We start from the raw sequence: 12,330 nt of genomic DNA on the forward strand, positions 1-12,330 counted from the left end.
CGGCAAACGGGAGTTGCATAATCTCATAGTCATAGGAACATGTATAAGTCATGAAGAAAGCAATAGCAACATACTAAACGATCGGGTGCTAAGCTAATGGAATGGGTCATGTCAATCAGATCATTCATCTAATGATGTGATCCCGTTAATCAAATAACAACTCTTTGTCCATGGTTAGGAAACATAACCATCTTTGATTAACGAGCTAGTCAAGTAGAGGCATACTAGTGACACTCTGTTTGTCTATGTATTCACACATGTATTATGTTTCCGGTTAATACAATTCTAGCATGAATAATAAACATTTATCATGATATAAGGAAATAAATAATAACTTTATTATTGCCTCTAGGGCATATTTCCTTCATCGGGAACCATGCAGACATGACCGAGACAACTCTCTGGCCAATAACCAACAACGGGATCTGGATACCCATGTTGGCTCCCACATGTTCCATGATGATCTCATCAGATGAACCACGATGTCGAGGATTCAATCAATCCCGTATTCAATTCCCTTTGTCCAGCGTTATTGTACTTGCCCGAGATTCGATCGTCGGTATTCCGGTACCTTGTTCAATCTCGTCACTGGCAAGTCTCTTTACTCGTTCCGTAACACATCATCCCATGATCAACTCCTTGGTCATATTGTGCACATTATGATGATGTCCTACCGAGTGGGCCCAGAGATACCTCTCCGTTTACACGGAGTGACAAATCCCAGTCTCGATTCGTGCCAACCCAACAAACACTTTCGGAGATACCTGTAGTGTACCTTGATAGCCACCCAGTTACGTTGTGACGTTTGGCACACCCAAAGCACTCCTACGGTATCCGGGAGTTGCACAATCTCATGGTCTAAGGAAATTATACTTGACATTAGAAAAACTTTAGCAAACGAACTACACGATCTTTGTGCTAGGCTTAGGATTGGGTCTTGTCCATCACATCATTCTCCTAATGATGTGATCCCGTTATCAACGACATCCAATGTCCATGGTTAGGAAACTGTAACCATCTATTGATCAACGAGCTAGTCAACTAGAGGCTTACTAGGGACACGGTGTTGTCTATGTATCCACACATGTATCTGAGTTTCCTATCAATACAATTCTAGCATGGATAATAAACGATTATCATGAACAATGAAATATATAATAATAACTAATTTATTATTGCTTCTAGGGCATATTTCCAACAGCGTCGACGCAGGCGAGCGAGGAGAAGTAGTGAAGACCTGAGGACGGGAGTCCTTCGTAGTTAGGGCACGATCGGCCCGTTGGAGCATTGAGCGAACCTCAGTGAAGGAGGGACGCAGACATATCATAGGGATGAAGGAGGCCTACTTCTCGAACCGCTCGCTGAGGCCGATGAGGAGGACGTTGATGAGCTGGCGATCGTCGATCGGATCACCAAGTTCGCGGAGTTCATCCGCGATCGCCTTGAGGCATTGGCAGTAGACGCCGACTGCTGAATCACCTTGCACCATATTCCGAAGCTCGGTGTGGAGATTGTTGGCGCGAGCATCCACGTTGTCCTGGAAGAGCTGACGAAGGGCCGCCCATAGATCGGTGTGTACCCGGTAGCAAAACTCTTGTCGGTCTTCGCATTTTTCGATAGAGCTCATCAGGTTTATTGGCGGGATGGAAGTAGCCTATGAATAATCCGAGTAGTCATGAGCTGACTGACTACTATGACAAGATTTGCCCGGCACCGGTGAGGAAGAGGACAGCGGCGCGCCATCGGCTCACTCCAGCGATTGTAGTCGTCGCTAGGCAGCCTACAAACCTGAATGTAATGTTTTGTTACTTCTGGTATTTTTTTGTACTGCCATAACAGTTAATGAATATATTGGAAGTTTTTCCTGTAAAAAAAGGTCGTGAGTTGTCCATGAATCGTCAGATAAATATTTATATAATAACATAATAATTTTTATTCCATATTTATCACATATATGTTTTTCTTTTTTACTTCAAAAACCTTCGTTTATTCATTGGTGATCAAGGCACATCATGGACAAGCAACTCATCCACCAAGCAATAGGACTAGTGAATGTTGCTAATCTAGCTAACTCATGGGCTAAATTATTTGCCTATTTCTTGGACAATGCTCAATCACACCACAAGTGATAGCAAACCATCGAAAATAGGGTAACAACTCCAACATAATTCCCTACTTTGTTCAATAACCTCGACAACCTCCAGGTTGTCCGAGTGGATCACCAAGGGATTGCATCCAATTGTCTATGCAAGGGTCAGCCTATACCGCAAGGCAAGTGCTTCGGCAGTAAGGACATCAGTTCTCCGCTCAATTCGGGTGTTCCCAACAGCCTAAAATTTTACTGCTTCTATCTTCTATCCTTAAGTGCAACGCATATTGTTCCTTGGAGAAAATCAATGTTGAATCCTGCACCAAGATGAACACCCGTAAACGGGTTCGATTTCAATTTGACAACAATATAAATCTCATGCTGATAGCTAAACATGTTACATATAAGCACACACAAGCATAGAATGATGATAGTGCTAACAATATAAATCTCATGCTGATAGCTAAACATATGAGCACATACTAAGCATAGAATGGGAAAATCTATGGTAGTTGAAAGTATGCTTATCACATGAACAAGAAAAAATGGGTTGAAAATATCATACCCACTCGTAAGAAAAGTTAATGTCGCGGTGGTGGCAGAGGCTTCACCAGTCATCTTCGTGGCGTTGGTCACGCCACTCATGGCGATGTCAGGGATGAAGATGAACAATAGTAAGCAGTCGACGTTGCCATACCTACCCTGTATCGGCCTTGGCCATTAGACATGTCTCAAGCAATATGCTCTCTTTCAAGAAACAAACCACGTAAAGGCTGCCATCAACATGGCCAACAAAAATGACACGAGCGGATCAAACATGAGGAACATGACCGTGTTATTGGCACGGCTCCTCTAACGAGTGCGTCATTCAATCTCATCGTACGATCATCGGACCACACAATGCATCAGTCTTTGAAATCGAAGCCGGTCTCGAGAAAGAGGAAGACATTGTAGTGGTGCAACACGAAGGCCTCCGTTATACCACACGAGGAAGTAAACTGACTTGCAATCGCCCTGGCTTCCGAAGCCGTTGGCCGACGTGGTAGAAAATAGTTGTGGGTCGATCAAGTCCATTTTGTGCACTGATCCACAGTGTTTTTTCGCGAATACGCAGAAGTGCGTATCATTTCATTGATAGATAGGGAGAGTACAAAGAAAAAAAGAGGGAAGGAGGGGGGAGGTGATCTACAGTGCGTGGTTGGCAGAAACAGATAGACGTCGGTCAATTACATACTTTTTGGCGATGAGCGGAGCTCGTCAGCAGGCTCTCCATGGCATGTGTTTGGTGAAGTTTAAGACCTCTCTCAATGCATTGGTGCTAAAATAAGGTGCTAAGTGTATTAAAATGCTTAGCAACTAATATCCCCAGTGCATGGGTGCTTAGCTTTTGTAGCTAAGCCTCCTTTATTTAATTGTTTAGTGAGAAAACTCCTTCACGTATTGGTTGGTAGTCTTTTTGCATAGGTTTACGTGCTTAGCATTGGTTCTTTTTGCGGTCACTATAATACTCTCTCTCATCTTTAATTGATTTGTCACGTTATTTTTCTCCTTATGTGGCACCTTTAGCACCTATCCAGGAGCAAACAGCCGAGCGCGTGCAAGAACACCTACTAGTCTAAGTCAAAGATCGTATGGAAGACGTATTCTTCCTCCGCTCTTTTGCTTTTCTCCTCTTCATTCAAACACGTAGATCATTTTTTTGCCTTTCCGCGAGACGCCAACAGGCAGCGGGAGGAATCCAAAGCACCCCGCGCGCGAAGAAAGAGTCGAGAGAGCGCTCGCTGGAATTAGCAAAGCACAGCAGCTGCTGGCTAGGCGGTGCCTGGGCCGAAAGCAGCAAAGAGATAATGAGCCCCGGGCCGGGCCGGGCGCGGGGCTTGCACCTTTCGAGCTTCCCGATCCCACCACCACTTGTCGCAGCCGGCCACCTGGCATCCCCCCCACTCCCCGCTGGCTCTCCCGGGGCCGGGTCGGGTCAGGCCAGGCCAGGTGTGTGAGCGAGGCGCACCGCACCGCACCGCGCCCCATCGACGCCTCCGCTCCCATTTTTCTCAGAATACTTTTCAATCGGACGCACCCACCCTACTTAACCACGCGGCCGCAGCGGCCCCCATCGACGAGGAAGGAAAGGGTTCCCACTCACCCACAGAGGACCGCGCAGCCACAGCGCGACGCCCAGGGCTCCCTCCCCCGCCCCTTCCTCCGTCCGCCGCCGCAATCCGCAGCCCCCCCGCGCCGCCGATCGCTAGGGTTCGTCCGCCCGTCCGCCCGCCCCTCCCTCGCTCCCCCCGTCCGTCCCCGATCTCCCCCGGGCCTGCCCCGCGCGCGCATTGCGGCCCGGCCCTGATCTGATTTCGTTTTTCCTTTCCGCGCGTAGGGTTGGGAGGAGGAATGGCGTCCGCGGCGCCGCGCTACGCGCCGCCAGATCCGACGCTGCCCAAGCCCTGGAGGGGCCTCATCGACGGCACCACCGGCTACCTCTACTTCTGGAACCCGGAGACCAAGGCCGTCACCTACGACCGCCCCACCGGCCCGCCTCCCCCCGTCGCCCCCGCTCCGGCGCCGACCCCGGCCCCCGCTCCCATCCAGCAGCCCCAGTACCACCACGACGAGAGGGCCAGGCACAGAGACCCGCCCGAGGTATAACGCCCAAAATCATCTCCCCCTTTTGGGGTTTTTAGCTTCTGTAGCTTGATTGTTGGGTGTGAGTAAATGTACTACGAGATTTCCTTTTCGTTTCGTTCGTTTGTCGCATAGCAGCCGCAAGCTTGCGGCATGCCGCTCGCAGAATGTGTTCGCCTCCCGATCATTTTGGAGGTGGGGTTATATTTCCTCCCACCTTCTCATCATCTGCACGCTACTGTTACATCATTGTTTGTTTGTTTTGCATTGTATCTGCCTCATAATGTAGACGAGCATGGTATACAACACGAATGTCACTAGCTGTTAAGCATAAACTTCAGTTATTTGGGCAACCTACCCGAATGCCACTAGCCAGGAAGCATAAAGTTTAGGTTTATTGACCTACTATCTCATGTTGGGGTTAAATTATGCGCTTTGCATTGTATTTGTCTCATTAACACAAGCAAGCATGGTTTAGAATAGCAATGCCACTAACTATCAAGTGGAAATTTCAGTTTGTTAAGCCTACTAATAGCTGTAACTGGGGAATCTATTTCATTGGCTATGCAGTATCATGACATGTTTGTTCTTGTTTTCAGCGGCACACTGAATCTGCTGGAAACCGCGTGCAGAATGCGCCCTTTGCCGATCACAAGGCCAGGAATGATCCTTCTTTTGAGGTAACACATTTCTCGCACGTTACAGGTCACATATTTTATACTGCATTGCTCCATAAATGTCACAGGAGTGCCACTTCAACTGTGATGCATATCTTGTTCTGCTCCCAAATAGTAACATGCTATCCTCTTTTTCAGCAGCGCTTTTCAGCTGGAGTAAACCCTGCACCTGTGCCTTCTACTAACCCAGCTCCACAGGCTGACAATGGAAACATGTCGGTAGATGCATACCGTAAAAAGCATGAGATTACTATTATTGTATGTTTTCAACTTCTTTTATGCCCCCAATCCCTCCTTGTTGTTATGCGCAATGTGACTTAGTTGTTCCATACCTTTTAGTGCCCGGGACGTGAAGCTCCACCGCCATTCATGTCGTTTCAGTCCACATGCTTCCCTTCGGAGATTCTACGGGAGGTACGTGCACATAATGCATACAAGTAGTAATGCACTGCCTTGTACCCTATTTGAAGTCAACAATTTAATTTAGAGTTCAACATGTTCCATTGTCTTCTCCAGGCTGCTACGGTTTGAAAAATATGCTCTTTGTTTTGTTTTTTCATCTTTAGCTACAATACACCTGAATTGGTTTCTACTTATATAGCTAAAATGTCATGTCATAGGGAACCTTTTCCTCTTTGTCCTATTGTATGTTGGGCTTGAATATTTAGGTTTTATCAGCTATAGTATTCAGTTGTTCACATATTACTCATGTCTACAGGTGCAGCAAGCAGGATTCAAAGCACCAAGTCCTATCCAAGCTCAATCGTGGCCGATTGCTCTAAAAGGTAGTGATATTGTAGCTGTGGCGAAGACAGGTTCTGGAAAAACCCTGGGTTATCTACTTCCAGGGTTTATACTTGTCAAGAACCTACGGCACAATTCAAGGGATGGGCCAACTGTGTTAGTTCTGTCTCCAACCAGGGAATTGGCAACACAGATTCAAGATGAAGCAATCAAGTTTGGTAGATCATCGAGAATTTCATCTACTGTATGTTCCTTCTATCTTTTTGTGTGCACTCACTGCTCTACTCTTAGACCACTTAATTCACTTGTGTATCCACATTGCATCCACATTGCTAGATGCTAATGTTACTCGTATCTAAGAAATGGAATTTCCGTTTTATGTAAACTACATACTTGATACAGCCGTAACAGAATACTGTCTTATTCATAAATTTTCTTTTGCAGTGTCTATATGGTGGTGCTCCAAAAGGCCCTCAGCTAAGAGATTTAGAGCGTGGTGCTGACATTGTTGTCGCAACTCCTGGTAGACTGAATGATATACTAGAAATGGGAAAAGTCAGTCTCCGTCAGGTAGCTTATCTCGTTCTTGATGAAGCTGACCGCATGCTTGATATGGGGTTTGAGCCACAAATAAGAAAAATTGTGAAACAAGTGCAACCGAAACGGCAAACTCTTATGTTCACTGCCACTTGGCCAAGAGAGGTGAGGAAAATAGCTTCCGATTTGCTCACTAACCCTGTCCAGGTTAACATTGGGAACACTGATGAGCTGGTTGCAAATAAGTCAATCACCCAGGTAATAAAAAATGCTATTTTCTCTGCAGGGTAAAAATGCTATTTTCTAGGCTGAGGTATAATTTTGCTTCATTGTTTTAAACTAGTTTGTTACACCTTGCAGCATGTGGAAGTTACCACATCTTTCGAGAAAGGGAGGCGCCTTGATCAGATCTTGAGACAACAGGAGCCTGGATCTAAGGTGATTATATTTTGCTCCACGAAGAGGATGTGTGATCAGCTGTCTCGGAACCTATCACGGCAGTATGGTGCTTCTGCTATTCATGGTGATAAATCACAGGCTGAGAGGGACTCTGTGCTGAGTGAATTTAGGACCGGCAGGTGCCCAATTCTTGTAGCCACTGATGTGGCTGCTCGAGGCTTAGATGTGAAGGACATCAGGTTTGAACTTTAACTTTGCAACTTCTTTGACTTTCTAGTTTGACTCTATTTGTAAACAAGATTTCATGTATATAGCTCACAATGGTGATGGTTGAATGCACATTTACTATTCTGTAGTTTTCTTAAATGTTGTGCACTGACAATCCTTCCCAAATCTTTTGCCTCAGGGTTGTCGTTAACTATGATTTCCCAACGGGTGTTGAGGACTATGTCCATAGAATTGGGAGGACAGGCCGGGCTGGTGCGACTGGAATTGCATACACATTCTTCTGTGACCAGGATTCTAAGTATGCTTCAGATCTTGTGAAGATTTTGGAGGGTGCAAACCAAAATGTTTCGCCAGAGTTACGAGCTATGGTCGGCCGTGGAGGGTATGGTGGCAGGGGGCCACGGCGGTGGGCATCTTCTAATGATTCCTATGGTGGCCAGGGAGCTTATGGCAGCCAGACTAGGGATGGTCCAAGCTTTCAGTCGAGGTGCATATCAGTTTCTATTTGATTTGAATACTTCATTCAGGACTTGTGCCAGCCTGATGAATTATCGTTTGCAGCTTCAATAACAGCAGCAGTGGCAATCAATATGGTGGTGCTCCAAGCTTCCATACCAGGTATGGCATCGATTCCTATTCTCTAATTCCTTTTCAGTGTCATCCATACCTGATGAACTTTCACTTGCATCATTCATAACAGCAGTAGCAACAACCAGACCAGTGGCGCTGCAAGTTTACCTGCCAGGTTAGTATAACTTCCTTGTTTCCAGCTTATATACCACTGCTGATAATTAATCAATTATCATCTGGCATAACAGTGGCGGCTCTGGTGAAGGTCTCAGCTTCCATGATAGGTACTGTATCCCTAAAATATGCTTGTACCTTATAAGTCATAACATCATGTCACTCCACAGAGAGGCACATGGTCACCTACTTTGCCGTTCACCTGTGCCCATGCTATGCCGTGTGCTTCACATTTATGAAACAAACAGAAACATCCGATTGCATTGTTAGCTACCAATATTTGCTCTTAGATCATACTCCCTCTGTTCGGAATTACTTGTCTCGGAAATGGATGTATTTAGAACTAAAATATGTCTAGATACATCCATTTCTGCGACAATTAATTTCGAATGGAGGGAGTATGTGGCGATTGGATGGATTGCCTAGTTGAATTATCTGATGTATGCATTTATACCTCTTTAATATGCATCTCACTTGATAGAGGCACATGTCACCAACTTTGGAGTTCACCTATGCCCACACATACCGCGTCCTTGAAATTCATGAAATATAGAAGAAAATGTCTGATTGTATTGGTGAAACTTTTGGTGTAGCTGAATCAAACTGTATTTTATGGTTGACAAATTGAGTTAACTGCCACTTCACTTCATCCTGCTGACAACTTTATTTCATCATATCAAGTTTATCGCGGGTGTGATGTATCTACAAAGGCTATATATAATTTAATGACCCGCTTTGTTCGATTGGCAGGTTCTATAGCGGCAATTCCCGTGGTGGTGACCGTGCTAGGAGCAGGAGCCCTCCCAAGGCCGTGGGGGTCTCCAACTGGTAAAATGCATCACGATGGTGATGAAACAACGGAGTAGATGGAGTTGGTTCCCTAACCAAATCGTAGTATCAGTCATGTTGGTTTAAGCAAAGCGTGTCCTGGAACTTTGCTGACATAGGTTAAGCGTGTCGGATATTTTGCTATGTTGATGTGGTGGTGCCTCGGAGGCGCTTTATACGGTGTCCGTATGCTGGCGTTAGTACTCTATGAAACCTGGAACCTCGGACCTCTTTATGCCTGGTAGTCGTGTTATAATCCTTAGGAAACCGGACCGGTTGAGCCATGAATTTTGGACGGAACCATGTAAGTTATGTTGGCTGTTGTAAATGCTCTCGGCATGGCTTGATGTTGAACTGAAATGCCCGACGTGAACTGCTGAACTATCCTGCACATGTGTGCCTTGCTTGTGCTCTAGCATGTTTTCTCAAAGCATAAGGGGCATGTTTGGTTGGTGCTCAGATTTACCCCACCAAGATTTTGGCAGCCCTTAATTTGGTTGGTTACCAAAATATTGGTTATCTGTGCCATCTTGCCCACTCTCCTCAGATGTTGCCAGTTTCTGGCGACCTCCAGCCAATTGCTGGCAATATTTTGGCTTCCATTTGGTTGGCTGCCAAAACTTTGGTTGCCTATGGGATCTTGCATATTGCAAAGATTTGGGCAACAGATGGTCAAGCAATGTCTAGCCAATTGTTTGCAAGATTTGTTAGGGCTTGCAATGGCACAAGCCAAACATGCCCGCTCTTCTCAAAGGTTATCTTTTTAAGTGGGTTTTGCACCTTGAAGAGTGGCATTCTCATGGCATCAGAGCATCTTGCATGTTGTCAGGAGATTTGTGATTATTCAGGGAGGATGTTACAAATCTTCAAGACCAGAAGTTTGGTCCTGCTACTATGGAAAGAAGCTGCTGTAGGCTGTGGTACAAGTGTACTACTGGCCGTGGCAAGTTCTGTACAACCTACTATCTCAATACATTTTATCGTGGATACTATATCGACCTAATCCTCTATCTCAAAAACCTGTATCCAATACAGAAAAATAAAAAAAACATCTTCATGAGCTCTTTGGCTTTGCTTTCTTGAGCCTGGAGTACAGGTAAACTCCCGCCAGTGCCGCTCCAGTCCCTGCAGTTACAAGGAGAAACAAGTCAGAAGAGCCACACGACATTGCAGTAGAAAAGAGACTGCTCGAGGAAAAACGAAGGGTCTGTTCTTACCCAGTGCATTGACAGGGGAGATGGGCGTCCGGAAGAAGAGGACGGAGGAGACGATGACCACCACACGCTTGACGCAGTTGGCCACGGAGTGGGTCACGGGCGACACCCTCGCCAGGATCATGTACGACAGCTGCCATTACCATTGCCAGGACCATCGTCAGTAACAGTGTTACAGATCATGCATTCTGTTTGTTTGGAGCTGACTCAAGCCAGAACCGTGTGAGGATTTGTCATGTGTCTCGTCCCTCACCTTCTGGTAGCCATGGAAGCAGAGCCCTGCCAGGGCCGCCCTCACGCACAGCTCCTGCAGGTTCAGGCCCTACATGCCAGAGTTCATAATAGTTTATTTAGTTTAGGAGTTATGATGATGCAACAGTTCAACTTGTCTGAATTTTGGAGACTTTCAGATTAACTCACCGTGCTCTGGAGGAACGCTGGGGAGAAGCTGACCCCTTCTGCAAAGATCATCAGAGGCAACGATAGGAGGAAGGACAGCACGGTGATCACCGAGAAGAGGTTTATGTCGTCCATGAACTCCTCCTGCAGCAGCATTACATGAACACATTCATCAGTGTTTGGAATTTGGAAGGAATCATGAGATACTACTGAATTGTTACTGGTGAACTGAGAAAGAAAGAAGAAGGAATCACCTCTTCGCCGCCGAGGAGCCTCTTGCTGAGCACATTCCTGGTCTGGTTGAGCAGATTCGACGCCATGGCGCTCCAGAATCCCACCCTGCGCGTCAACGGAATCGTTTATGCACCGTGAGAAAGCGACGGGATTCTTCCCGGCCGCAATTATTCGGGGTCGACGGCGAAAGGGAATATAATCATCGGGCCATGATTAGAGGACAATGTTCTCCGACGGTCAGCGGAGCAGACAGGACGAACCAGTTGAATGAGACCTCGGTCAGCGACGCCAGGGCGACGCCGCCGACGATCGGCACCAGCGAGCCCAGCACCAGCGGCGACGGCACCTCGCCGAGGAAGAAGGCGGAGAGCAGCACGGTGAAGAAGGGCTCCGATGCCTTGACGGTGTGCGTGAAGGAGACGGCCACCTTGCCCAGGCTCATGTTGGTGAACACCGTGCCCAGCATGTGCCCGGCGGCCAGCGGCGCGATCTTGGCCAGCTGAACGGGAGCAGAGGCTTCAGTTTCCGTGGAGCAAATTCAGACAAAATCACAGAGCCCTTTTTGTGTTCGTGTGGGTGGCTGACGGACCTGTGCGGCGGAGAGCTTGGGCACGGGGTGGAGCTTGGCGGCCCACATGAAGAAGATGACGAGCGAGCCGAAGGCGAGCTGGAAGGCGGTGATGGTGTAGGGGAGCGGCAATGGCAGCACCTGGAGCACCTGCGGTTGTGGCAAAGCGGGTTTGTTGGTTCTTGGTTGGTCGGTCACGTACGGACGGGCGGCGAACGGCGAGGAACAGGGGAGGGGATGCCAATGGCGTACCTGCTTGTTGTAGATGTTGAAGTAGATGTTGAGGAGGTACCAGGCGACGATCATGGCGCCGAGCTGCACCGTGCCGGCAATGCCGCCACCCGCGGCCACCTCGTCCGCCGGGGCCAGCTCCGCGGCCGCGGCCGCCGCTTTTGCCGTCCGCGGGGGCCGACTCCCGGAGAGCAGCGACAGTGACATGGGGAGGGCGGCGGGCCGCTGCTCTTGGCCGCGAATTCGGAGAGGCACGACGGCGTCGCGGCGGGCGGCGGCAGAGCACGAGGCGGCGGCATGGCGCGAGGTGGTGGAGCAGGCCCAGGCCGCGGAGCGGGAGGAGGCGAGGGAGGCCGCGGCGCGCTGCATCTTGGCCGCGGTTGGTCCGTTGGCTGGCGCTTGGAGGTGCTGGAGCCGCCTCCGTCCCTTATAGGGTCCCCCGAGATAAGTACACTTGTATAACGACGTTACAGGGAGGCGCCGGGTGAATCTCGCCGCGATCCCGTACAGATTCGTCCCCCCCTGGTCATACTCCTACTATTAGTGTACCTTTGTTTTCTAAACGTTTGCAGAAAAGAAAGAAATTGCAGTGGGCGGTACGTGCAGTGGAATGGAATATGTAATGTGTGGCCAATCCCAACCCATCAGCCTGAAAAAATAAAGGACGGTTTGGTATGTGGAGCGCGCAACAGCAGGGGAAAGAAAGAAAGAAAAAAAGAAAGAAAGAGCAGCCGTCAACTGGCGCGACGACATGTAATAGACCGAGAAGGAGCGTGCGTCACGAGTGGCGTGGAAAAGGAAGGCGGGAGGAAGACG

The 12,330-nt window shown here is 48.0% G+C and overlaps 2 protein-coding genes across 4 annotated transcripts; one reads left to right on the plus strand and one right to left on the minus strand.

Annotated features, from left to right (window-relative positions):
• The first annotated feature begins 4,147 nt into the window (after nt 1-4,147).
• LOC780667 (DEAD-box ATP-dependent RNA helicase 14) lies at nt 4,148-9,252 on the plus strand. Of its 3 annotated transcripts, none has more exons than XM_044483309.1 (13): nt 4,148-4,339; nt 4,467-4,729; nt 5,311-5,391; nt 5,527-5,646; nt 5,728-5,802; nt 6,107-6,376; nt 6,577-6,927; nt 7,030-7,307; nt 7,475-7,783; nt 7,858-7,914; nt 7,997-8,041; nt 8,115-8,150; nt 8,791-9,252. In XM_044483309.1, the coding sequence occupies exons 2-13, from the start codon at nt 4,481-4,483 to the stop codon at nt 8,870-8,872; spliced, it is 1,953 nt and encodes a 650-aa protein (XP_044339244.1). In that variant the 5' UTR covers nt 4,148-4,339; nt 4,467-4,480; the 3' UTR covers nt 8,873-9,252. The 3 variants fall into 3 exon arrangements, with proteins under 3 accessions (XP_044339244.1, XP_044339245.1, XP_044339246.1); XM_044483310.1 differs by having other exon boundaries at nt 8,000-8,041; XM_044483311.1 differs by having other exon boundaries at nt 5,530-5,646.
• A 438-nt stretch (nt 9,253-9,690) lies between these two features.
• Nucleotides 9,691-12,098, minus strand: LOC123060548 (phosphoenolpyruvate/phosphate translocator 3, chloroplastic). Its single transcript, XM_044483312.1, has 8 exons — nt 11,536-12,098; nt 11,305-11,433; nt 10,976-11,214; nt 10,736-10,820; nt 10,503-10,625; nt 10,336-10,404; nt 10,086-10,215; nt 9,691-9,993 (listed from the first exon to the last, which is right to left on the minus strand). The coding sequence occupies exons 1-8, from the start codon at nt 11,881-11,883 to the stop codon at nt 9,923-9,925; spliced, it is 1,194 nt and encodes a 397-aa protein (XP_044339247.1). The 5' UTR covers nt 11,884-12,098; the 3' UTR covers nt 9,691-9,922.
• Nucleotides 12,099-12,330: the final 232 nt, after the last annotated feature.

Source organism: Triticum aestivum, chromosome 3A (assembly GCF_018294505.1).
Source record: "Triticum aestivum cultivar Chinese Spring chromosome 3A, IWGSC CS RefSeq v2.1, whole genome shotgun sequence".
Taxonomy (NCBI): Eukaryota; Viridiplantae; Streptophyta; class Magnoliopsida; order Poales; family Poaceae; genus Triticum; species Triticum aestivum.

Excerpts from the sequence above, each read along its gene's own strand:
- LOC780667 (XM_044483309.1), top strand. The coding sequence starts at position 4,481 with ATGGCGTCCGCGGCGCCGCGCTACGCGCCGCCAGATCCGACGCTGCCC. Across the intron at positions 6,928-7,029 it reads CAAATAAGTCAATCACCCAG|CATGTGGAAGTTACCACATC; the intron begins GTAATAAAAAAT and ends TACACCTTGCAG. Across the intron at positions 7,784-7,857 it reads GGTCCAAGCTTTCAGTCGAG|CTTCAATAACAGCAGCAGTG; the intron begins GTGCATATCAGT and ends TATCGTTTGCAG.
- LOC123060548 (XM_044483312.1), bottom strand. The coding sequence starts at position 11,883 with ATGCAGCGCGCCGCGGCCTCCCTCGCCTCCTCCCGCTCCGCGGCCTGG. Across the intron at positions 10,626-10,735 it reads GGCTCCTCGGCGGCGAAGAG|GAGGAGTTCATGGACGACAT; the intron begins GTGATTCCTTCT and ends ATGCTGCTGCAG. Across the intron at positions 10,216-10,335 it reads GCTTCCATGGCTACCAGAAG|CTGTCGTACATGATCCTGGC; the intron begins GTGAGGGACGAG and ends TGGTAATGGCAG.